This window comes from Equus quagga, chromosome 13, assembly GCF_021613505.1.
Source record: "Equus quagga isolate Etosha38 chromosome 13, UCLA_HA_Equagga_1.0, whole genome shotgun sequence".
NCBI lineage: Eukaryota > Metazoa > Chordata > Mammalia > Perissodactyla > Equidae > Equus > Equus quagga.
Window position 1 is genome coordinate 94,315,150 of NC_060279.1, and position 23,674 is coordinate 94,338,823.

Genomic DNA, 23,674 nt, shown 5'->3' on the forward strand with positions numbered 1-23,674 from the left:
AGAGGAGTAAACAGACTGCAGCACCTGGAGAAAGTCTGAGGAGGAGCTCCCTGGTCCTGAGCAGCCCCGGAGGGGACTGATGGCAACTCAAATGGGACAAGTAAAGCACCTCCATCAGGTTCCATGTGTATGCGTGATCATTTACCAGTAAAATCTTCTTTCTGTTAAAGGAATGCACTTCCTCATGCTTTCTAACACATCAGGCCTAGTTAAAGTGTTACAAAAACATCATTCCATTCAACAAACATTTAGAGTACTCCCCAAGTGCCAGGCCCTATGTAAGTTCAGGAACACAAAAAGAACAAAAGCCAGCCCCTGCCATCAAAGATCCCCCCAACTAGCTCCATGCTCCTTCTCTGCATGGCCCTCTCATCTGCCCTCCACCAACCCAAACCTACCCCACCAGCAAGTCCCAGCCCAAGTTGCACTGACCCAGAGACCCTTGAGCTACTCTGACTCCATGGTGAACTCCTGTCACTTCTGAAATTTGGTTCCACTTATATCTCAAGATTTTATGAAAAGTATGTCATCTCCCCTGTTACTCTTGAGCCTCCTAAGGACAGAGTACATTGTTAGGATTTTCCAGAAAGAAGCCACATTATTGATTGGTATCAGATCAAGCTCAGACCAAGCCCAAGCCTTCAACTCGAGGACAATCTCCACTGTTGAACACAGTGCCTGGCCCCCTGCACGCTTTACAAACTTTGTGGTAGCAAAGTCTACAATCACCTCCCAACCTGACAACAGGCAGGGATAACGTGAAAACTGAGAGGGTAAGAAGGATCAAACAAAAATCAAAAAGGGCATGATTCATGCCTTGCCTCTTCCCCTCTCTTAGGTGAAACAAAGTCACACCACCTGTTCTCACTCCTGCCTGCAGGCTGCTGGGGAGGACCTCCTTGTTACCCATGCCCTCGGTCCCCACAAATATCACCCAGCACTCAAGCCCACCTCTCCTCTTCCTTTGAGCTTGTTTCCTAAAGTCTCTGGACTAGGAGTCAGGTTTAGGAAGTGCTGATGTTCTGTGACCTTAATGGGCACTCCAAGTCGTATTACCTCCTTCTTTTACCTTGGGCTGTTTCCAAACAGGGTCTGGAGCCAAGAGCCCAGCAGGCTGGGCAAACACCACAAAAGGCTCCTTCCCTCATGTGGCTCCTACTTGTTGGACCTGAAGCGCTGGAGATCTTCCACCAACCCAGTTCCCTGTCCTATAGGCTGGAGCAACTAAGCCACAGCCACCTTCCTGATGAACAAGGAGGCCTTGTGCGACCCACTGCTCCAGGGGCAGTGTTTTGGGCAAGAGAGAACAGCCTCTCCTCCTTGATCCTCTCTGATTCCCACCTCATGTGGCCACAGAATTGGAGGAAATTGTCTACAATGAGGACAGGGCCACTTCCCAAACAACAACACTACTATTGCCAATACCCTGCCAAGGATGGGAGTGGGGAGGACAGAGCAAAAACAGACCATGTCATCCTCTCTTCTGCCAATGCTTATACTCACTTTCTGGCCAGATATTAAGCTAGAAGGTGTCACTGAAAGGCATAAGGAAATTCAAACGAGCAAAAAGATTTGGGGAAGAAACCACAATACATTGGGGGTTAGGGAGGCGGGAAGAAGGAGGGGAGGAAACAAGTATTGCTGCCAGGTTATCAGTCACCTTCTTATGTTCTTAAGAGTGCTTCACCTCTGTTGTTTGGTCAGTTTCACCTTCCAGATTCCTGTAAAGCACATGGTCCAACCTGTTATCTAATAAGGCCAGCGTCACTTCTCTTCTCTCCCCTCTAATGGGAACACTGGCCTGGGATTAAAGTGCAGACTGCCAAGCCAAGTATTCAGGTCTGAGCCATCCCAAGAAGTGGGCAGCCTCAACCCGGGAACCTTCCACACCCTCTTCAAGCGACTTAGAGCAGCACCAACAGTCACCATGAAAGTTCTAGTCTCTTCCCTCCTTCTGTTGCTGCCCCTAATGCTGATGTCTGTGGTCTCTAGCAGCCCAAATCCAGGTAAGTGAGATAAATTTTCTACAAAAGGGAGCAAGGGGGAGAAAACATGGAAAAAACATGGATTGAAATGTAACCCCTTTTAGCTACAGGGATTCAGGACAAGTTAGCCTATCAGGGTTCGTTTCCTCATTTACAAAAAGGAAAAAACTGTACTAACACCAAAGTGTTGTGAGAGTTAAATGAGATGGTGTATATGAAAATGTTTGAAACTGTAGCTGGCAAAAATAAAATACTAGCCCAACAAATATTTGCTCCCTTACCTTCCCCCTAGTCTCTCTTCCAGAAAAGTAATGAATATCCCCCAGGCCAACCTTCATGGTGGTGGTGGTGTAAAGGTGTTGAAGGCAATTGTCCCATTGTAGAAGATAAGTCCTTGCTTATATTACTTATAGTGCACCAGACATGCCACCAACAACTTTTAACACTATTTAATGATGAAGTAACAAACTAGAAAAATTCTATCACCAGATAGTATCCATATTTGAAGCTTTAGCCATACCAAGCTCAGTTGTAATAGCTCACATTTTGGGAAACAGATCTTGGGTTAGGGGTGTTGAATGGCCTCCAGTTTCACTACAGCTCAAGTGGCCCAGCCCTTAGCAGAATCACCATGCAGAAGAGCTCATCCCCATGTATGGTTCTACTTGACAGAACCATCTGCCCAAGGGCTACTATGAGGTGAAACAGCTTTGTCACATACTCACCATCAACCTGGTGCTTAAAATCAGAAGTTCACCATACTCCACCCCAATTTCAAACTTCCCCTTCCTTGTAGAGAGAGCTCTCTGGAAGCTGCTGGGCCCCACAGCCCTAGGACCTAGACCACCCTTCTGGAAGGGAAGGCTGTTCTATTACTATGACAGACACCAAGGCTAGAGTCCTCAGCCTGGATTCAAAGTTCTAACCACAATCTGTCTTTCCAGTCCACCCCCTCCACTCACTAATCAGTGCTCTCTACATTCCACCTAAACCAGACTGTTGGCTATTCTCTGAACAGGTCTTGTGCTTTCCCACCACCTCTACTTTGTTCATACACCCAGCTCAAAGACCACCTCCTCCCCACAGCCTCCCTTGATTCCTCCCATGACCATATGTGAGCTTTCCTTCTAGTGAACAAGCTTAGCCCTAGCTTGACTCTTTCTCTGCACTTATCATATTCTGCCTTAGACTGAAGGTGTTGCCGTGCCTCTCCTAACTCCACCCCCTGCCCTTCTACACTGTAATCTCCTTGGTGGCACAATCTGGTGTATTGTTTCCATATCCCTCACATTATCCAGCACAGCACTCAGTAAATATTTGCTAAGTGAAAGAACAAATCCTCATGTTACTAAGTTCAAAATGTTGCCCTTGGAAAACACTACACCTGGCTTTCACAGCAGCTTTACTTGGGGCTGGATAATTCTTTGTTGTAGGGTGCTGTTCTGTGCATGGTAAGATGTTTAGCTGCAACCATGTGACCTCTACCCACTGGATGCCAGTAGCAGCCTCTCCACACCCCTACCCCCAGTTAAGAGAACCAAAAATACCTCCAGACGTTGTCAAATGTCCCCTGGAGAGGGAACCACTCCCCAGTTGACAACCACTGCTCCATATCAACAGTTCTCAAACCTGGCTAAACACTTAGACTTACCTAGACCTTTAGACTCAGCCTCGAAGTCAGGGGAACTGAGATCCAGATCCTGGCTCTGCCTCTTACTTTACAACCCTGGGAAAGTTGTTTAACTTTTTGGATCCTCAGTTTCATCGTCTTAAAATGAATAAAATACCACTTAGCACATACAATTGTGTGAAGATTAAATGATCTATGATGTGCACCTAGTAAGGCTTCAATAAATGGACTAAGTAGAATTTCTAAGTAGCTCCTAGAGCGCAAGGGCAATGGACTAGGGAAAGTGTGCTGCGCCACCGAGTGGTGCGATTACAAACCACATGGGATGGGAGGTGCTGGCTCAATTCCTGCAACACCTGAGGAAGTCTGGCTAGAGGAAATGACACCCCCTACCTACCCCCAAAATAAAATCGGATCTAATTTTATCTCTTAAAATAACTACATACATGCTCAATATGCTTTTCACCGGAGAGAGGGGAAAAAATAGATGAGAATATACGAGAACATTAGGAAACAAATTACTTATAATAATAGATTACTCCTTATAATATTACTTATTAATTATAAGATTACTTATAATAATAGCTGACGTGTTAAGCTATCCTATGTGGCAGGTATTGTTCTAAGCACTTCATGCATATTACCTCATTCTGTCCTCACAGAAATCTAATGTATTCTTCTATTTTTAGCTTTTCATTTTACAGACTTAAAAAATGTTGTAATATAATCAGAGTTCCAACATATCCTTCATTCAGTTTTTTCAAATAACATCTTACATAATCAGAATACGATTATCAAAACCAGGAAATTAGGATTGATACAATACTATTAACTAATGCACAAATATTCACATATTGCTGATCATCCCATTAATGTCCTTTCTCTGGTCCAGAATCCAATCCAGGATCCTACACTGAATAAAGTTATCATGTCTCCTTGGTCTCCTCCAATCTAGGGTAGTTTCTCAGCCTTCTTGTCTTTCATCACCTTGACACTTTTGAAGAGTACTAGTCAGTTATTTTGTAGAATGTCCCTCAATTTGGTTTTGTCTGATGTTTCCTCATGACTAAGTTCAGATTATGCATTTTTGGCAAAAATACCACAGAAGTGATGTGTGCCTTCTTGGAGCATGCCATCAGAAAACCCATGATATCAATAACTCTCATTACCAGTGATGTTAACTTTGAACACTTGGTTAAGTGCTGTCTGCCAGGTTTCTCTACTGTAAAATTACTATTTTTCCCATTGTAATTAATAAGTATCTTGTAGAGCGATACTCTGAGACTATGCAAATAGCCTGTTTCTTCTCATCATACTTTTGCCCATTACTTTTTAAATTCATTGGAGAGTCTTGCCTACAACAAGTATTACTATGGTATTAGCCAAATGATGATTTTCTATTTCCATCATTCCTTCTGCATTCATTAGTTGGGATTCTATTCTAAGAAAGAGTTGTTCCTTGTCTCCTACTTACTTATCTATTCAATTATTTATTTACATAAGTAAAGACTCATGAATATTTGTGGATTATAATCCATTGCTATCATTATTTATTGTGTTGCTCATGTTGCCCCAAAATTGGCCATCGAGAGTTCCTTCACGTTGGCTTCTGTGTCTTCTTGCATATCATTTGTTTAGCAGTTCCTGACTTTCTGACACCACAAGATGTTTCAGGCTCATCTTGTATAAAATTTCCTGCCTCAGCCCTAGAATCAGCCATTCTCCAAGGAACGCTGATTCCTTTCATGGGAGGATGGTATTCACAAACCATAGCACTAGGTATTGCCCATTGCTCTGGCTGGCATTGCATCTAAGCTCTCTAGTGGACAGAGCTAGGAAACAGATGTGTTCATACACACACCAATGTGCCATTATTAGACCCATTTTACAAATTAGGTAAATGAGGCACAGAAAAGTTAAGCAACTTGTCCAAAATCACAAAGCTAATATGTAGTGGAACTGGGAAGTCAAAGTAGTGATTGGATCTACTGCAAGTCCCAACAAGTGGAAGTAACTTCTTTACACATACAAGTCAGTAGAAAGCAACAAGCCTAACATTTCAGCATAGACAGTCTCTTTGGGAAAAAACTAGAAGTCCACAAAAATAACCACAGTAACCATCAGGTACTGAACACCTACTTGGGCATTAAGCACCGGGCACCCACAGTAGCTCATTAATTCCTAACTCTGCAAGGTGGATACTATTATCCTCATTTTACAAATCAGAGAATCAAAGATCAAAGAAGTTAAGTGACTTGTCCAAGACTACAGAGTTAAGTGACAGAACAAGTAGTTGAGCCCAAGTCTGTCTACATACAACATCCATGCTTCTTCCACTCTATCAGTATTTTCCAAGTTTGATTTTAGGTAGAACATAAATTAGCTTTTACTTTAATACTTATATGTTTATTTGAATGCATGTTAGAAAAAAACTAAGCATATATCAAATCTGAATCTCGCAGATAATATTGCATATGATGAGGCTGTTTTGTAAATTAAATTTATTAAAGAAAAAGTATGAACTAAATAATAGTAAAGGTGGTACAAGCTATAGCAAAAGTCATAAAGGTGTCCATAAATGTCTGAGGGTTGGGAGACATTAGACTATAGTAACCTGAAGCTTCATTGTCAGTTATCAGAACTGCAGAAAGAAAAACAGACTAAGAATCTAAGACCTGGGTTTTAGCTCCAGATGTGTCACCACTACCCTTGTGAACTAGAGCAGTTCATTTGCTCTTTCTGGGCATCAGTTTCCCCATCCGTAAAAAAAGAGATACTGATTTAGTTAACTAGTAAAACCCTTTGAAAAGCAATTTGGTAATGATATCAAGAAACACAAAGCTGTTAACTTTTGACCCACTAATTCCACTTTGGGAAATCTTGCCCAAGACAATTAATCCAACATTTGGAAAACAGTTACAAGCACAAAGAAATTTATCAATATGCAAAAGTAAAACAATCTAAATGTTCAGCAATGGGAGAAAAGTTAAATAATATGGAGCACAAATACTTGATGGGAGTGTTTTGCAGTCATTAAAAATGTCTGTAATGAAGACGACATAGCAACAAGTTTATAAAATGAACAAAAAGAAAATTGGTCACATGCTATGGTTATCACTATATACAGAAAGTAATGTGCAAGAAACATGCCAAAATACCAACAGTTAGTAAGAGTAAAGATTTCTTTATTTGTACTTTCCAAATTTTCCCTAATATAATTATATTACATTTAAAATGAAAAAAACTTCTCAATGAAGGGATTCAACTAAACAATATCCAAGATTCCTTCTGGCTCTAACATTCTGTGGCTTTCCTCTGGAACTAGGAGTAGAGGTCAGGTGAGAGTGAACTATTAGAACAGTTGGGATGGCAGGGGCTACGGATGTCTGCTTAAATTACTTTAACAGCACTCAAAACAGCACATGAGAACATTTGGAAACCAGCTCTCAGGGAAATGATGCAACACCCTCCATCTGTGTGGTAGAAAGGGCACGAGTCTGGGAAATAGGAGACCTGAATTGAACCAGATGATCTCTGAGGGCCCTCTCTAGACAACTTGTCCACACACTTATTGAACAAACATTTACCAAGTGCCTACCATGGGTCGGGAACCATGGAGCTGAATGACTACTGAGCCACTGATTCAGAGTCTAAAGAGAGAGAAAGATTTTTCATTTGCCAAGGCTGCCATAACAAAATACCAAAGGCTAGGTGGCTTAAACAACAGAAATTTATTTTCTCACAGTTCTGGAGGCCAGATGTCCAAAATAAAGGTGTTGGTAAATTTGATTTCTTCTGAGGCCTCTCTCCTTGGCTTGCAGATGGCCACCTTCTTGCTATACCCTCACATGGTCTTTCCTCTGTCCACGTATGTCCCTGGTGTCCCTGGTGTCTCTTTGTGTGTCCAAATCTCTTCTTCTTATAAGGACTCTGGTCAGACTGGACCAGGGCCCACAATAACAGCCTCATTTTAACTCAATCATCTCTTTAAAGCTCCTGTCTCCAAATACTGTCATTCTGAGGTACTGGGCTTCAACATGAATTTTGGGGGGACGCAATTCAGTCCACAACAGATTTCAAGCAACAAACTCTAACTGTGCAATAACAGAGCTGCATTCAAATACAATGAGGAACCACGTGAAGGCTGACAGGGAATATCAGAAACTACTATACAGAGGAAGCATCATCTGGGCCCCATTTTACCTCCAGAATCTCAAGTCTATATACCACCATCCTTGATTGTCATAAAATATTTTAGGTATCCTAAAATGGGAATAAGACAGCATTAGGTGATATGACAGACTTGAATAGAGGCCAAAAGAGGAATGGATTTGTCCCAGAGGAACAAAGCTAAATACCATCCTCTTATACTTGAACTGAGATTATGGATTCAAACAAAGCAAACTTGGAGGTCAGGTGAAGACCCTGACTGGTTTATGGGATAATCTGCTCCCTGCTCTCATTCCTTAAATCATGAGGATTTTAATGTGTGTGTTGGGGAAGGGAGGGCGGTGTAAAGTCTTGACTGATCCCCACCTTTTGTCCTCTTTTCCATCCCTAAGCCATTCTTTCTCCACCTACCTCCAGCTAAGCTTTTCTCTAGGCCGGATTTAAACCTCAATTCCTTATCCATTTAAAATACTCCTCTCTTTAAGTACCCCAGATCCCTGAGCAAAAAAGGAAGAGAAATGGAACTGCATTGACCTGGGTAGCCCAAAGCTGGGGGACCATTTCTGTTGGCCCTTTCCCTTTCCAGTGCCTGGAAGTGATCTGTTTCCTTCCCACAGGGGTCGCCAAAGGCCACAGGGACCGACACCAGGCTTCTGGGAGATGGCTCCAGGCAGGTGGCCAAGAATGTGAGTGCAAAGGTCAGTAACTCAGCATCAACAACAGCAATGCACTATCATGATCCCAACTCTCTCCCCTGACTCCCTCTGAGACCAGGTGAGATGTTATCTGAGCTGATCTCACTCATTCGCCCCTCCACCAGCCCACCACATGCAACACCAATGCTTGCTTCCTTCCTGAGTCTCAGGCAAGAGCTGGACTCCTCCAAGGTCAAGGGAGACCTGGCTGCATCTCTGGCTGCCCCCTCCCCCAGACCCTTTCCTCCAAGAACTCAGGACTGCCTTCCAAAAGCTTCCTGGATCTTATCCTCAACCTTATTTTACTCACAGGTGAGACTGAAATCAGAGAGGCAAAATGCTTGCCCGAGGTAAGCAGCCACTAAAGGCAGACACCTAGATCTTATTCCTCATCTTCTGGTCTCCCTAATCATATCCTGATGCCCCCTCCAAACCTGCCACCAAATTCTTGCCAATACAGCTCAGGCAAAACAACTCAGAAGTCCTGGGACTCCCATAACTGGATACCTCCACTGCTCTGTGTTGACTCTTTTCCCCACCCCACTGCAGTAGGAAACAGGAACAAGAAGGCAAGGAAGATGGCAAGTGAAGCCCTGCCCTACTCTCTACTCGAAAATATACTAACACTCCCATCTAAGCAATAATCTCATTATTTCAGATTGGCTCCTGAGAGCCCCTAAAAGAAAACTCATGATGGTGCCTGGGCTGCCACAGAAGCAGTGTCCCTGTGATCATTTCAAGGGCAATGTGAAGAAAACCAGTAAGTTTCAAAAGAATGACCTTCCTAAAACAGAGTCCCTGTGTGGAGTGAAGCACAGGGATGAAACAGGGGTTGAGAATAGACAAGAGAGGTGAAATGAAGACCAGGATAAGCACACATCTCAGCCCCTTCTACTCAATGTCAATTTGTGGGGAAATAGGAAAAGGAAGAAAAGCAGGACACAATTCTCCTAATACTAGAAAGGGTTAAGCAAATGCTTAGATTTTAGAACAGCATTGCTTATCAAAGTGGAGGGAGATGGGGCTGTTGGGGACCTGGTCATTTATCTCTGAAGATGACACCAGTGTCAGCGTCAAACAGAATTTCATTCCTCCCTAGTCCAGCAGTTTTCAAATGTCATATAGAAAGTAAACTGGCAAATATTAAACTGATTTATAGATATTATCAAGAATGGGATAAATCAGGATCCTTATCACTGTTAATGGAAGTAAAATACAATTTGGTAGTACCTATCAAAAATTTAAATGTGTGCACCTTTCAACCCAGTAATCTCACTTGAAGAAATCTCTGGTATAAAATACTAGCATGGATACTCACAGATATATGTACAAGAATATTAATTATAGAAGTATTTGTATTGACAAATAAATAGAAATAAAAGACTTTTCACCAAAAGCAAATTGGGCAATTGTATAGCTGTCAAAAACAATGAGGTAAATCATTATGTGTTGATCAGAAAGATACCCACAATATATTACGTGATAAAAAGATGCAGAGAGGGGCTGGCCCCGTGGCCGAGCGGTTAAGTTCGCGCGCTCCGCTGCAGGCGGCCCAGTGTTTCGTTGGTTCGAATCCTGGGCGCGGACATGACACTGCGCATCAAACCACGCTGAGGCAGCATCCCACATGCCACAACTAGAAGGACCCACAACAAAGAATATACAACTATGTACCAGGGGGCTTTGGGGAGAAAAAGGAAAAAAAATAAAATCTTTAAAAAAAAAAAAAAGATGCAGAGACCCCTACTTCACACTCTTCACAAAAATAAATTTCAGAGAGATTAAAGATCTAAATTTGAAAGATAAATTTATAAGGGAATATAGAATATATTCATGACCTTGGGGTATGAAAGGATTTCTTAGATAAGATACAAAAAGTAAAAGCCATAAAAGAAACTATTAATAAATCTGACTCCATCTAAATTAAGAAATTTTGGTCATCAAAAGAATAAATGACAATCTAAAAGTAGGAGATGATATCTGCAACATATATAACTGACAAAGGATTAATATTGAGAATACAGAAAGAATTCCTAGAGATCAATGAAAGGAAGGCAGGCAACACAACAGACAATAGGCAAAAGACTTCAATAGGCACTTTGGAGACAAGGAAATCCAAGTAGCTAATCAACATATGAAATGGCACTCAACCTTACTATAAGTGGGAAAATGCGAATTAAAACCAAACAGATATCACTACACATCATCAGATTGGCAAAAATTTTAAAGTCTGACAATATCAAGTGTTGACAAAGAATAGGACAGAGAAAGTCTCATAACCTCCTAATGGGAGTGTAAATTGGTGAATTACTTTGAAAAAGTGCTGGCAGTTATCTACTAAAGTTTAAGCTCTGTGACCAAGCAATTCCACTCTTAGATATATACTCAAAAGTAATGCAGGCTTATATACACCAGGAGACACGTACAAAAATTTCATAGCAGCATTGCTCATAACTACCCCAAACTGAAAAGTGAGGAATGAATAAATAAATGGTGGTGCATTTGAATATTATAAATCAGGGAGAATTAACAAACACATAATAATGTAAATGAATCTTACAAACATAATGATGAGTTAAAAAAAAACAAGACATGAGGGGCTGGCCCTGTGGCCAAGTGGTTAAGTTCGCGTGCTCCACTTCAGCGGCCCAGGGTTTCACTGGTTCAGATCCTGGGTGCAGACATGGCACCGCTCATCAGGCCATGCTGAGGCAGTGTCCCACGTGGCACAACCAGAAAGACCTACAACTAGAATATACAATTATGTACTGGGGGGTTTTGGGAGAAGAAGAAGAAGAAGAAAAAAAAAAGATTGGTAAAAGATGTTAGCTCAGGTGCCAATCTTCAAAAAAAAAAGACATGAGAAAATAGCTATAGTATGATTTCATAAAGTTCGAAAACAGGCAAAATTAAACTAACATTTAGTAAAACATAAATAAGTGGTAAAATAACAAAAAAAGTAAATGCTTACCATAAGAGTCAGGATTACCTCTGTGAGGGGGAGAGGGAGGATAATGATCAGAAAAGGAGGGGGGTTGCTGGCAATAGCCTATTTCTAGGCCTCAGTAGTAGTTTCATGAATATCTGCTTTATAACTATTTATTAAACTGCACATATGAGTTTTTATGGACCTCTACAGATGTATAATATTTTGCAATAATAAAAGATTTGTTAAAGAGCAGAGCAAAGCAATAGGTATAGTATAATCTCATTTTTGTTTTTTAAAGTAAACTACTATGTTTATATACAAAAAGCTACGGAAGACTATGTAGCAGCAAACTATTAACAGGGGTTAGCTCTGGGGAATGGGGAGTGAAGGGTGGGGAGGGCAAATGTCCTTTTACTTCTTACCGGATTTTTTTAATTTTAATTTTTTCCACTGGACAAGTCTTACTTTTATAATTTTAAAAGTTCTCATAAAAATTAAAATTTTTAAATACTTTCAACACTAGTCTCTCCCCTTTATTTTCACTAGGGCACCGAAGGCACCACAGGAAGCCAAACAAGCGCTCCAGAGCCTGCCAGCAATTTCTCAAACGATGTCAGCTAGCAAGCCTTGCTCTGCCTTTGTAGGAGCTCTGAGAGCCCATTCTCCCAATGAAACATTCTCAGTCAAGAGGCAGTGAGCGCACCTAGAGGATGCTCTTCTCCCACCTCAAGCTCGCCCTCCCTGTCTCCACTCTAGTGGCCTCAAAAAGCATTTTCTCAAGGTTATTGCTGCCTCTAGTGCCTCCTTCTCTCCTCAGTCTTTCCTGTGCCCTCCCCTTACCCAGGCTTAAGCTTAACTACCTGAAAGAAACCAGGAAACCCTAGTTTCCTAACTAGTCCCAACTGACCTAAAATACAACCAGGCAAGTAGCAAACAGAAGTCAATAAAAATTTTCAAATGTAAATAGTCAAAATCTTTTCTGTCAAATGGGGTCTGGCAATTCAATACAGATGATCCCAATGATCCACTTTACCCTGTCCACTCCAAACCCTCCCCAGATTCTACACACACTTCTCCCCACCACCACCCTCACTCCCTCTCCCTCTACTGCCCAACTATTTATTCTTTCACTCATTCAATAAATCTTTCCAGGATAAGAGCTAGCTGGGGCAAAGAAAGCAGGTAGAGCAACGAATCAGACGTGGTCTTATTAAAGATAATATAGGTTTAAGAAAAACAACAACTTGACACAGTTTCCTAGCATGTAGAATGCCTTTGGTATTTATGATTATTATCATCCTCCTCCTCATCATCATCATCAATGGTCACTGTACTCTGTGAGTTCCCAATGTAGCACAGAAGATATATTTGCAGAACCATACTTCAAGGCTAGAGAGATGGTGTGGAAGATCTCAAATGCCACTGAAAAAAGCTTCAAGCTGTAAAAGTGGGGGGACATCATTATTTTTCAACATGGTAGTGAATGATTATTAGGGGCCGGCCCAGTGGTGTAGTGGTTGGGTTCATGCACTCCCCTTCCATGGCCTGAGGTTCACAGTTTCGGGTCCCGGGTGCGAACCTACACACCACTCATCAAGCCATGCTGTGCCAGGCGTCCCACATACAAAATAGAGGAAGACTGGCACAGATGTTAGCTTAGGGCCAATCTTCCTCAACAAAAAAAAAAATAGTAATATATGGAAATTAAACTGGCCAGCATTTGAAAGAACGAATAAAGAAGAAAAGACTGCTACAACAGTATAGAGACTGCCTCCCCCTAGGACCCTTTCTTCAACATCAGAAGGGGAGGAAAAAAAAGGAACACTCATCCAGAATCTGAATTCTGTCATCCCAGATGAAACAGGACTAAGCTGGCATGCTTCCCTTAGGAGAAAAAGCCTTTTACCTGAGTGGTGAGTGGGGCAGGGCCCTATTTAAGACACAAGAGGACAAGCCCCTCCCCTCTGGTAGGGGAGTGCTGTGCACACAGCCTCCTGTTCCTAATCCCTCCTCCCACAGCAGGAGGCACACAAGTGCATCACTTGGCACAGGAGTGGGGGCCAGGAGTGGTCGGCCCACTTACCAACTGCCTTAAAAAGGAAGACCAGGGATGTCAGGATGAAGGAGTGGAACCCAAAGGGAGATGCCATCATGAGGAACCAATGAGGGATCTGTGAGTAGGGAGGCGCCGGGGAGGAGGGGTAGAAGGATGAATCCTGGGAGATCAACATCTCCTGTGAGGGAAATAACACGGTGGAGCCAGGTTCTAAGTCCAAATCTAGGCCTGACCAGGAACCTGAGCCACACCAGACACCAATCACCCAGCCAGAACCTGGGCCAGAAAAGGCACCCACAGCCCTGACAGCATCTAAGACTCAGCAGGAACCCAACACCCAACAGGAGCCTGCCTCACAGCAAAGACCCCTCACTCAGCAGGAGCCCCTTGTTGAACATGAAGCTGAATCCCAGCAGGAGCCAAAACCCAACAAAAAAAAAATGCTTTGCTGCAGGAATTTCTTGCCGCACAGGAGCCTGCACCACAGCAATCACCTCCCACCCAAGGGTGCCCTTCACTCAACAGGAAGCTGCCTTGCAGCGGAGACCTGGGCCAGGAATAGAATCTAGAAGTCAACAGGAACCACACTTGAGACAGGGATGTGCAGCCCAGACAGGATCTGGCCCAGGAGAGCCACCTCTAGCTCAGCAAGAAGCTGGATCAACACCTTCAGACCAGCCTAGACATGGACCCCAAAATGGGCCACCTGCCCAGATTGGATCCATGTCCAAAGAGACACCAGGACAGTCAGACCCTACTGCCCAGCCAACAGCTCCAGCCCAGAGAGCCAAATCCCAGCAGGGATCTTTCATGGAGTGGGGATTTCTGTCAGAACTGAAGGAACTGTCCTCACAGCAACCAGGCTCAGAGAGGAAGACATGCTTTGAGTGCGTCGCAGATCCGGATTCAGAATCAGATTAGGAGTCTCTGTTAGGGACCGATTTGCTAGCCACGAGGGGTGGGACAGTACAGTGGCCCAGGAAATGAAGCTCGTCTTCAAGGGGAAGTCTGGTTATGGAGTGATGTCAGGATATGGTGGGACATCAGCACCTGGGAGGAACAGCCCCAGCCAGAAGCACAGACACTACCGACACACGGGTGAGTGTGAGCCTGGGGGACAGGGAGCCTCCCAGGACAGTCATTCATTCAGTCAGGGGTACTAAGGACCACCGGTATGTCAGTTAGCCCGGGTGATCCCTCCCCAGTCCTGCCAGACAAAGAGCCCCAGCCCCAGTGACGGATGAGGAAGCTGACGCCTAGAGAAGAGAAGGCTGTGCCTGAGGCCGCGCAGTGAGGAAGCGGCCCAGCCAGGACCCAAGCCAGGGTGGGACTTCTTCCCCTGCACCAGGCTGCCCCCCACAGAGGACTGGGGGGCAATCACACAGAAGTGGGCAAGGGCTCCGGGCTGGGGGGCCAGGAAACCAGGGAAGCTGCCCTCCTGCCAGTATTCACCCACCCGTCCCCAAACCACCCAGCACAGCCCTGTGCAGACACCGCCACAGGCACTGGCGACACAGGCTGACGCGGACCCTTACCCTCGGGGGTTCCGTCCTGACTTAGGATCCTGAGCTCCCAGGAAGACACCGCTCCCCGGCCAGGCTGCCCCCCAGGGGAGTCGCAGGCCAGCCAGGCCTCATGGCCTTGGGGCTGTTCTCAGGAAGGGAGCCTGCGAGAGGGGCTGTGGGGTCCGCCAAAGTCCGGGCAAGGTCGGGGCTGGATGGAGGGGGCAGCGGAGGGGGGGACGGGCCAGGACTCGGCGGCCGCCAGCTCTCCCTCCCCTCCTCCGAAGCGGGCAGGGGCCCGGCGGTGCAGGCTCGGCTCCTGCTCAGGCCCCGACCCTCCTTCCCTGGGCTCAGAAGCCCGCCATGCAGAAGGCAGGCGCGCACGTTCCATCCGTGGACAGAGGGGTCCCTCGTTGAAGCGGCCTGAGGGCAAACAGGGCAGCCCAGTCCGGCGAGTCCGCAGGCCGCCATGCTGCTCTCGCCGAGGGCTGTCCTCCCGGAAGGGCTGCGTCTCCCAGGGCGGAGAAGTCGGAACGGGAGTCTCTCAGGGCTGCTCGCCAGCTTTGCGAGGGCGGGGAGGAGGGTCAGGAGGGAAAGAGGGTCCCAGTTTGGCTTTTTCCGGCGGTGACGATGAAGAGCTGTTTCTTCAGGCCTCCAGAACCCAGGCTCGAGGGACGCCCTCTCCACAGCGCCGCCACAGACCAGGCCGCTTCCCCTCAGGCGCCCGAGACGCAGTTGACTGTGTGCGCATGCGCGAGCCTCGAGCGTCACCTGTTTCCCGCCTTTTCACAGGCACGCGCCCCTCCCTCTACCGCCGCTCCTCCCTGCAGGCCGCGCGTGGCTTGGGGCTAGTGCGCAGGCGCAGAGTATTCTCCTTCCCCTCCCTTACTATTATCGCGGGGAGGGAGGGGGAGTAGAGGCAGGGCTTCCTTCTCCAAAGGCTGGCAGGCAAGCCACGCCTCCAGCGCTGGGGCCCCGCCCCGGCTTTCAATCGCCGCAGGACCTAGCCCTCCCCCCACCCCCAAGCGGAGGCTCCGCGGCGCCCCACTCTGCCAAACCAGCGGGCGGGCTGGGTCGCGTTGTAGGATCCCTTCGTGGGAAGGTGAGTGGAATGCGATGCTGAGCGTCAGCACGTGAGAACATCTAGGCTTCCCTGCTGGAATGACCCCCACGGGACTCTCCACTAGTCCTGCTCGGAGGACGCTTTTCGCCGCCTCCAGGGCTGCATTTTTTTTTGGTCTGGGGCCCTTTAATACGCTTGAGGGGGCGTGGCCAGGCCGTAGGACCTAGCGGTTGGGGGCGGGGCCCGGCGGTGGAGTGAGGCCCAGATTGCTCAGGGGACGGGACCCAGAGAGGAGCGAGCCCAGGATTGGGTGATATGGGCGCCCGGCGGTGGAGTGTAGCAGGGATTGGCCCTCGGGGCGGGGCCTGGAGGCTGGAATTGGCCCCGCATGGGGGCCGCGGAGAGGTGATGGAGTCCGCCAGGGAAACGGAGCCCGCCTCAGCCGGGAGCAGGTAGGGAACTGAGGGGCACGGGCAGTCTCCTGTGAAGACAGTGAGGAGCTCAGCAGCCTGGTGAAGTCCGAGGGTCCGCGGAGCCTGGCGCTACGGCCACGTCCCCAGCAGGCACCCTGCCCGCAGTCCGTGGAGGTGCACGTCCACGGCAGCGGCTTCGTGGCCCAGACTTCCAGATCCCACCAGCCCTACCTCAAGAGCTGGGCCCAGGAGCTGGGCGCCCCCATCCTCTCCATCGACTACTCCCTGGCCCCCGGGGTCCCCTTCCTCCGCGCGCTGGAGGAGTGCTTCTACGCCTACTGCTGGGCCATCAAGCACTGCGCCCTCCTCGGTGAATCCCAGCCCCTCACTGCCACCCGTTCCCCCTTCCTAATCCAGCCTGCTTCAGCCCCCACCTCGTACTGCAGGGAGAGTGTGCCATCTAGTGGTTCAAGCTTTATTCTCGTGCCCTCGCCTCCCCTCCCATCTCCTACCACCCAGACCTCGGCCATCTTTTCGCCTCCCACCCCTTACCTCACTCCTCCGTCTCTGCCTCAGCGCTTTCTCCCACTGCCCCTCTGCTCACCCGACCTTCCATCTCAACCACTTCCTCCTTCTGCCTCCTGCTCCCCCACTCCAGCCCTGATGCTGCATCCCCTCCACCTCTCCATCTCCTCTGACCTTGTCTGTCCTCCTCCTGTTTCTCCATCCCTGCTGTCTGCACTGGCCCAGCTCCAGCCCGTTCTTCTAGCTCCTCTGACCTCTGACTTCAGACATCTTGAGAGGCACAGAGCAGGGTGGGGCTACACCTCAGGGCACAGGGCCTGTGGCCCTTCTGTGCTGTCAGCCTGACCCCTGGCCTTCCATCTCCTGGCCTCGGATGCCCCTCCCTCCTGAAATGAGCCCTTGATCTCTCCTTTCCCACCACCCACCCTCCTTGCTTCTGATCTCTAGCTTCCCAAGCTTCCCCAGAGCTTCCTGATCTCTGGGCCCCTCTGTATCCTAAGTCAGCCTGACCCTCTGACCACTGTCCTCCAGATGGGTCCAAATCTTTCCCTCAGTTTACCAGTCTCTGAAATTGCAGTTGGCTAGACCTTGGGCTTTGGGCCCCCACTCCCCAGCTCTGAGAGCCCAGGGCTCCTGGCCCAGGGCTCAAGTTCCTCCCTGCCAGGCGTGACCAAGCCCCTCCTTCAAACCAGGCTCCACAGGTGAATGGATATGCCTCACTGGGGACAGTGCAGGCGGGAACCTCTGCTTCACCGTGTCCCTTTGGGCAGCAGCCTATGGAGTGGGGATACCAGATTACCAGATGGCATCATGGCAGCCTACCCGGCCACAATGCTGCAGTCTACCACCTCTCCTTCCCGCCTCCTGAGCCTCATGGACCCCCTGCTGCCCCTCAGCGTGCTCTCCAAGTGTGTCAGTGCCTATGCTGGTAAGGCCACACCCACAGAGCTGGGGGCCTGGTGGTGCTTGGATGCCTGGATCCTGCAGGGACAGGGGCTACAGCCCAGTCTCCTGGGTCTGAGGGAGGAGGGGCTGAGGAGAGGAATCTGAGATCCTACTGAAGCAATCAGATATTCTTGGGTCTTGGGGCTGGCCTGGTGGCGCAGTGGTTAAGTTTGCACGTTCCGCTTCTGCGGCCTGGGTTCGCCGGTTCGGATCCTGGGTGCAGACATGGCACTGCTTGACACGCCATGCTGTGGTAGGCGTCCCACATATAAAGTAGAGGAAGATGGGCATGGATGTTAGCTCAGGGCCAGTCTTCCTCAGCGAAAAGAGGAGGCTTGGCAGCAGTTAGCTCAGGGCTAATCTTCCTCAAAAAAAATAAAAAAGATATTCTTGGGTCCATGTGAGCACAGATGCCTGAGTTCTGGGCTTTGAGAAGGGGTCCAGAAAGAAAAGAGACAAGCTCAGCCCCACATAACTGCACAGGTGGGGAGACAGAGGACTACTCCGACTCGGACCAGAAGGCGCTGGGCATGATGGGGCTGGTGCGGCGGGATACAGCTCTGCTCTTGCGAGACCTGCGCCTGAATGCCTCCTCATGGCTCAACTCCTTCCTGGAGCTGAGCAGGCACAGGTCTCACATGAATTCGGTGCCCATGGCAAGTGAGTGAAGCCCTTCCCTGATGAACCCATCCAGCGTAGCCAGGAGGGACAGCCTGGCACACCAAAAGTCCTGGGGGAGTTAAGGGGCCATGGCCTGGACACACAGGGAAGCAGAGATCACCTACCAAGCTCTGCCCCCTATCCATCCCTGGTCCCTACCACAAAGCCTTGATTTGCCACCACTGTCCACATCTGGAAACCCCAGGACTTCTGGCCCCCCAGGTCATCTCAGAGTCCCAGGAACTATAGGATTTAGCTTTCCAAACAGCCTCTCCCAGAAAGGTACCCTGGGAAATGACTAAAAAGTCCTGCCACGTGTTTTGATTCTCAATCCCAAGAATGCCACCTGAATCCCTTGGGCCCTCAGGTGGGAGTCCAGCCTTCCTATACTCTTTCCAGACTTTTAACAGAGGCCTATGTGGGTAATACCCCCCTCCAGGGGATGACCTAGGAGCCTGGGGTGGGGAGATCAGCAGCCTGGACAGCCCTTGGGAAGTGGAGGAGATTCCCAGCCTTGGATGGGTGGCAGGACCCTCAGGCAGCTGAAAATCACACCCCTCCAGGGATCCATTTTTTTCCCACTTTCTTTTAACATTTTAAGAATTTTGCGGCACAACAAACTCAATTTATTTTCTTTCTTTTTTTTTTTTTTTTAAAGCAACAGCTGTAGTTTAATTCTTACAGTTAGGTAGTACTTGTTTTAAATATATCATCATATTTTAGCTTTCACAACAGTCTTATGTGGGTAATTATTATTATATAAATGGCGTGAGCCTTGCAGCATTCATGCAATTTGCTCAAGTCACACTTCGAGTAAGTTCAACTCATTTTCTATCTCTAGCAAATCAACACTATTTTCTGAGTAATAAGAATTATATGTTCAAAACTGGATGTAGTTCCTATGATTCAGAAAATTATTTAAATTAAGTTTTTCATTTTAGGATATGGATGCAAATAAATACAGACAAAAACAATTAAAAGGGATTTGAATTTTAGGCACATGGACCATTGAGCACTGGGGTTTCCCTTGGAGGATAAGGTGACAAGTGGTCCCCTAGAGGGCCACATGTCAGTCTAGCTCCTTATGGTACCAGGTACTCACTGGTTGCTGGGTGATGTAAGCAAATATCGGTATCTGTGAGCCTTGCTTTGCTCCTCTGTGAAATGGGTGCAATAAGGATGTTGTAAGGACTGCATGCACCTCTTTGCGTCAATCACCCAGCATAATACTGGCACACAGTAGGTGCTCTTGGAAGATGCCGGCACCCCTGACAGACCCACTAGGTCATGGTGCACTTCTGCAGTTCTTCTCTCATATCATCTTGCATTTTGCCTTCATGGATTTATAAAGACAAGTGAAAAAACTGAAAAAGGTAGGGTCCTGGCCCTAGTGGTAAGCAGCAGGGGTCTGATAAAATTAATTTATATCCAAACCGGACCAAGAACAGCTTTGCATGATGGGGAGAGAATCCTCCCAAGATGCATGCCTAGGTGAGAACATCAACTGAGAGTTCTGGCAGGTGACCCTTCAGTTCATCACTGTCCAAGGCAGAAGCCACTCCCCACATGTGGCTACTGAGCACTTGAAATGGGGTGAGTCCAAGTTGACATGTGCTGAAGTGTAAAACACATACCAGGTTCCGAAGACTAGGAATGAGAAAAAGAGTGTAAATATCTCACTAATAATTTTATATTCATTACATATTGAAACTATAATATTTTGGATTAAATAAAATAAAATTCATTTGTTTATTTTTGCTTTTTAAGTGTAGTCTATTAGTTTGCTACAGCTGCCATTACAAAGTCCTACAAACTGGGTAGGTTAGAACAAACAGGAATTTATTGTCTTACAGACCTGGAGGCTGGGCGTCTGAGATCAAGGTGTCGACAGGGTTGGTTGTGAGGAAACATCTGTCCCAGGCCTCTCTCCTGGCTTCTGTGGTGTTCCCTGGTTTCCGGCCTCGTGACTCCAATCTTCACATGGCATTCTCCCTGGGTCTCTGTCTCTGTCCCAATTTCCCCTTTATATAAGGACAGCAGTCATACTGGTTAGGGCCTCCTAGTGACATCATCTTAACCAATTACATCTGCAATGACTCTATTTCCAAATAATATCACTTTCTGAGGTACTGGGGTTAGGGCTACAATATAGGAATTTGGGGAGGGAGGGACACAATTCAACCCATAACATAGCTACTAGGAAACTTAAAATTGCACATACAACTTCCTTTATATTTTGAGCGGACAGAGCTGGCCTATGTGATCAGTGAAACAGCGATGCCTTTTGACCTGGACTGGCTGAGGCTGTTGGGAAGTGCATATTCATGCATTCCACGGGCACTTATGAGGATTTATTACCTGATTCAGCACTAGAGGTCAAGCATGGGATGCTTAGCCGAAACCTCGCTCCCCTTCTAGGCACTTACAGTTTACTGAGGGAGGCAGAAAACAGTCAATAACCACACAAATATTTAGTAGCAAAGTAGGCTAAGAGCTGTGACAGACAAGTACAGGAATGACAGTGTGGAACTCTACCTGTGCCCTGTGCTCCTGGAAAACAGCGATGGTTAGGAACTCACCCACCCTTCTATGTTCCAGAAACAGCTTACTGCCAGGAAGCTCCCTTTCCCATATGACTTAGATAAGACTCGTGTTGGCCCCTGTTCACCTATGACAAGGCCAGACACTGACCCCCCAAATTCCTGTCCTCTGTATCATGAGTGAGCTCTGGTCTCAGTCACAGAGCAGCGGGAGCCATGAAGAGAGCTAGGCAAAAGAGCACCTTTGTCTGACTTACATTTTGCATCTCCTACTTCAACTCTCTTTCCACTTCTCAGTCTTTAAGGTCTCAGAGTGAGTCGGCAGCGGTCAGTGTCGGTGAGATTGTAGATGAATGTGCTTGGATATACTGACACGCTGTGTGCCTAAATCTTGCTACACACAGGCTTTTTAGTTAACATTTTGTGAGTACTCGTTTTTTCATTGCTTCCAGATGCTATGCTAAGCCCTTTACACACATCTTACTTAATTTTTGCATTAACTCTATAAAGTAGATTCTATTACTACATCCATTTTTTTTTTGAAGATTGGCACCTGAGCTAACATCTGTTGCCAATCTTCCCTTTGTTTTCTTCTGCTGCTGCTGCTCCCCAAAGCTCCCCCAGTACATAGTTGTATATTCTAGTTGTGAGTGGCTCTGGTTGTGCTGTGTGGGATGCTGCCTCAGCATGGCCTGATGAGCGGTGCCATGTCTGCACCCAGGATCTGAACCTGCGAAACCCTGGGCCACCGAAGCGGAGCACATGAACTTAACCACTCAGCCACAAGGCTGGCCCCTAATATATTCATTTTTAAGAGAAGAAGTTAATTTGGCAAAGGGCCCACACAAGCAAGGTTTAGAATGGAGTCTGAGTTGGAGTCATAAAAGTTCTTCAAGTTATTTATTTATAGTATGTCTGTATTTCTTGACTAGACTCTAAATTCCTAGAGGGCAGGAGCTGAATATTATTTGGATTTGAATCCCAAACATGTTCTAAACTGGTTATGGTACATGAACTTCAGCCTGGTGGATATTTAGGATTTGAACCCTCCAAGAGAAATGAGGACCTTTCTGGTTATGGAAGGAGCGTAAGCTGAGGCCTGGAGTTGGAAGTGGGCATGGCACGTGGGGTTGGGGAGGTGGGCAGAGCAGAGACTTACCTGAGTGGAGCAGTGGATGCTTGTTGGGGCTGGTGGAAGACAGGTTTGAATGTGTTTGGGGTACCCAGTGTAGTGGTCTGCATACCCAGAAGAGGAATGTGAGTTTTATGCTGTAGCCATTGGGGACAGGGACATTGATGGCAGCAAAGGTGAGGAGTTGAGAAGAGAAACTAGGGGATGGCAGTCTGATTCCACTGTTAGAAAGCTTCAGCTTAAGAGAAGAAAAGGGAGAGCGATCTTAGCACCTGTTTACTAGCAAGTGTAACACTGGGTCCCCTTCTGCACAGGGCCACTCTCACTATCAAGCCCTGAGGGCATGTTAGGATGCCAGGGTCAGGGAGCTTTTGTAGCTTGTCTGATTTCACGGAGGTTGAAAGCGTCAATGACAGAATTGGAGTACATATCTTCCTGACTACAAAGGGCATGTTTTTTTCACAGCAACATGCTGCCTTTGTCAGCGCTATTAAAGGCCAGGCTTCTGGAAACCAAAGAAAATTATAAATAAGTCTGTGGTATCAGTGTTTAAAAGTGCAACAAAAGACCAGGGAAATAACAGGTTAGAGAGATCGAAAGAAATTAGCCCATCTTTGTGGGGAGGGCAAGTGAGGCCTCCATAGAACAAATGTCCAGAATATCTTGGCTGTCTAATAGGCATCTCAATGTTTTATGTCCAAATGAGGCCCTCGGGTTTTTTCATTCCCCCCATATGTTTTTCCCTAGTGTTCCCCACATCAGGTGGTACCGCTATCCCCCTGCGTTGATCAAGCTAAAAGCTTGATAAAGAGCAGGTAGGGCCTTGCATTCATGATGCGCCTGACAAGTGGGTGCAGGGACGCTCGGGGCCCATGACGGATGCCTTTCCAGCACCTGGGGCCTGCTGAAGTTTGCCCCAGGAGTTCTTCTGGTTGCTTGAATATCAGACAACCAATCAGTGGGTAGAGTTTCAATGAAAGCAGAGGGTGCAAGGAACTGTTGGAGTAACAATTATTTTGATGAAAAATGGGAGTTCTGGGTGAACAAGTGCTCATGTTCACCAGACGTGAAGGAAATAGGACAATTGTTCTATTGTGTTAAATGTGAGTCAGTTGACTGGAAAAACCCACCTTACAAAGTGTGCTTCAGAACAGACAAACTGAGAGTCATAGAAATAAGGCAGCTGCTTGTCCATTACCAAATGACTCTTCTGGCCAGATGATACTTCTAGACTCTTTTTTCATCATCTGCTGAAAAGCATGTCATTACACAAGCCACTGATGTCACCAGAAGCCTATACTAAATTGTGTCCACCTGGAAGAACCTCTTAAACTTGTGATCTCTGATATTAACAAAGGTAGGTGCCCTGTAGGTCTGATGTTTCAGAAATCTGAACCCAACCAGTTTTTCTGGTATGCTGGTCACCAGA

At 46.9% G+C, this 23,674-nt stretch overlaps 3 protein-coding genes across 3 annotated transcripts in view; all 3 read left to right on the plus strand.

Annotated features, from left to right (window-relative positions):
• LOC124251347 (carcinoembryonic antigen-related cell adhesion molecule 1-like) overlaps window positions 1-23,674 on the plus strand; it is a 1,036,279-nt gene that overhangs the window by 52,243 nt on the left and 960,362 nt on the right. The gene's annotated exons all lie outside the window — the stretch shown is intronic.
• On the plus strand, window positions 1,780-12,373 carry LOC124251370 (C-X-C motif chemokine 17). Its single transcript, XM_046684126.1, has 4 exons — window positions 1,780-2,006; window positions 8,403-8,483; window positions 9,139-9,240; window positions 11,956-12,373. The coding sequence occupies exons 1-4, from the start codon at window positions 1,928-1,930 to the stop codon at window positions 12,051-12,053; spliced, it is 360 nt and encodes a 119-aa protein (XP_046540082.1). The 5' UTR covers window positions 1,780-1,927; the 3' UTR covers window positions 12,054-12,373.
• LOC124250368 (hormone-sensitive lipase-like) lies at window positions 15,183-20,276 on the plus strand. Its single transcript, XM_046682171.1, is given in 5 exon segments — window positions 15,183-15,807; window positions 16,496-16,813; window positions 17,661-17,752; window positions 17,755-17,896; window positions 18,397-20,276. Coding segments are annotated over 5 exon segments (1,362 nt in total). The 3' UTR covers window positions 18,582-20,276.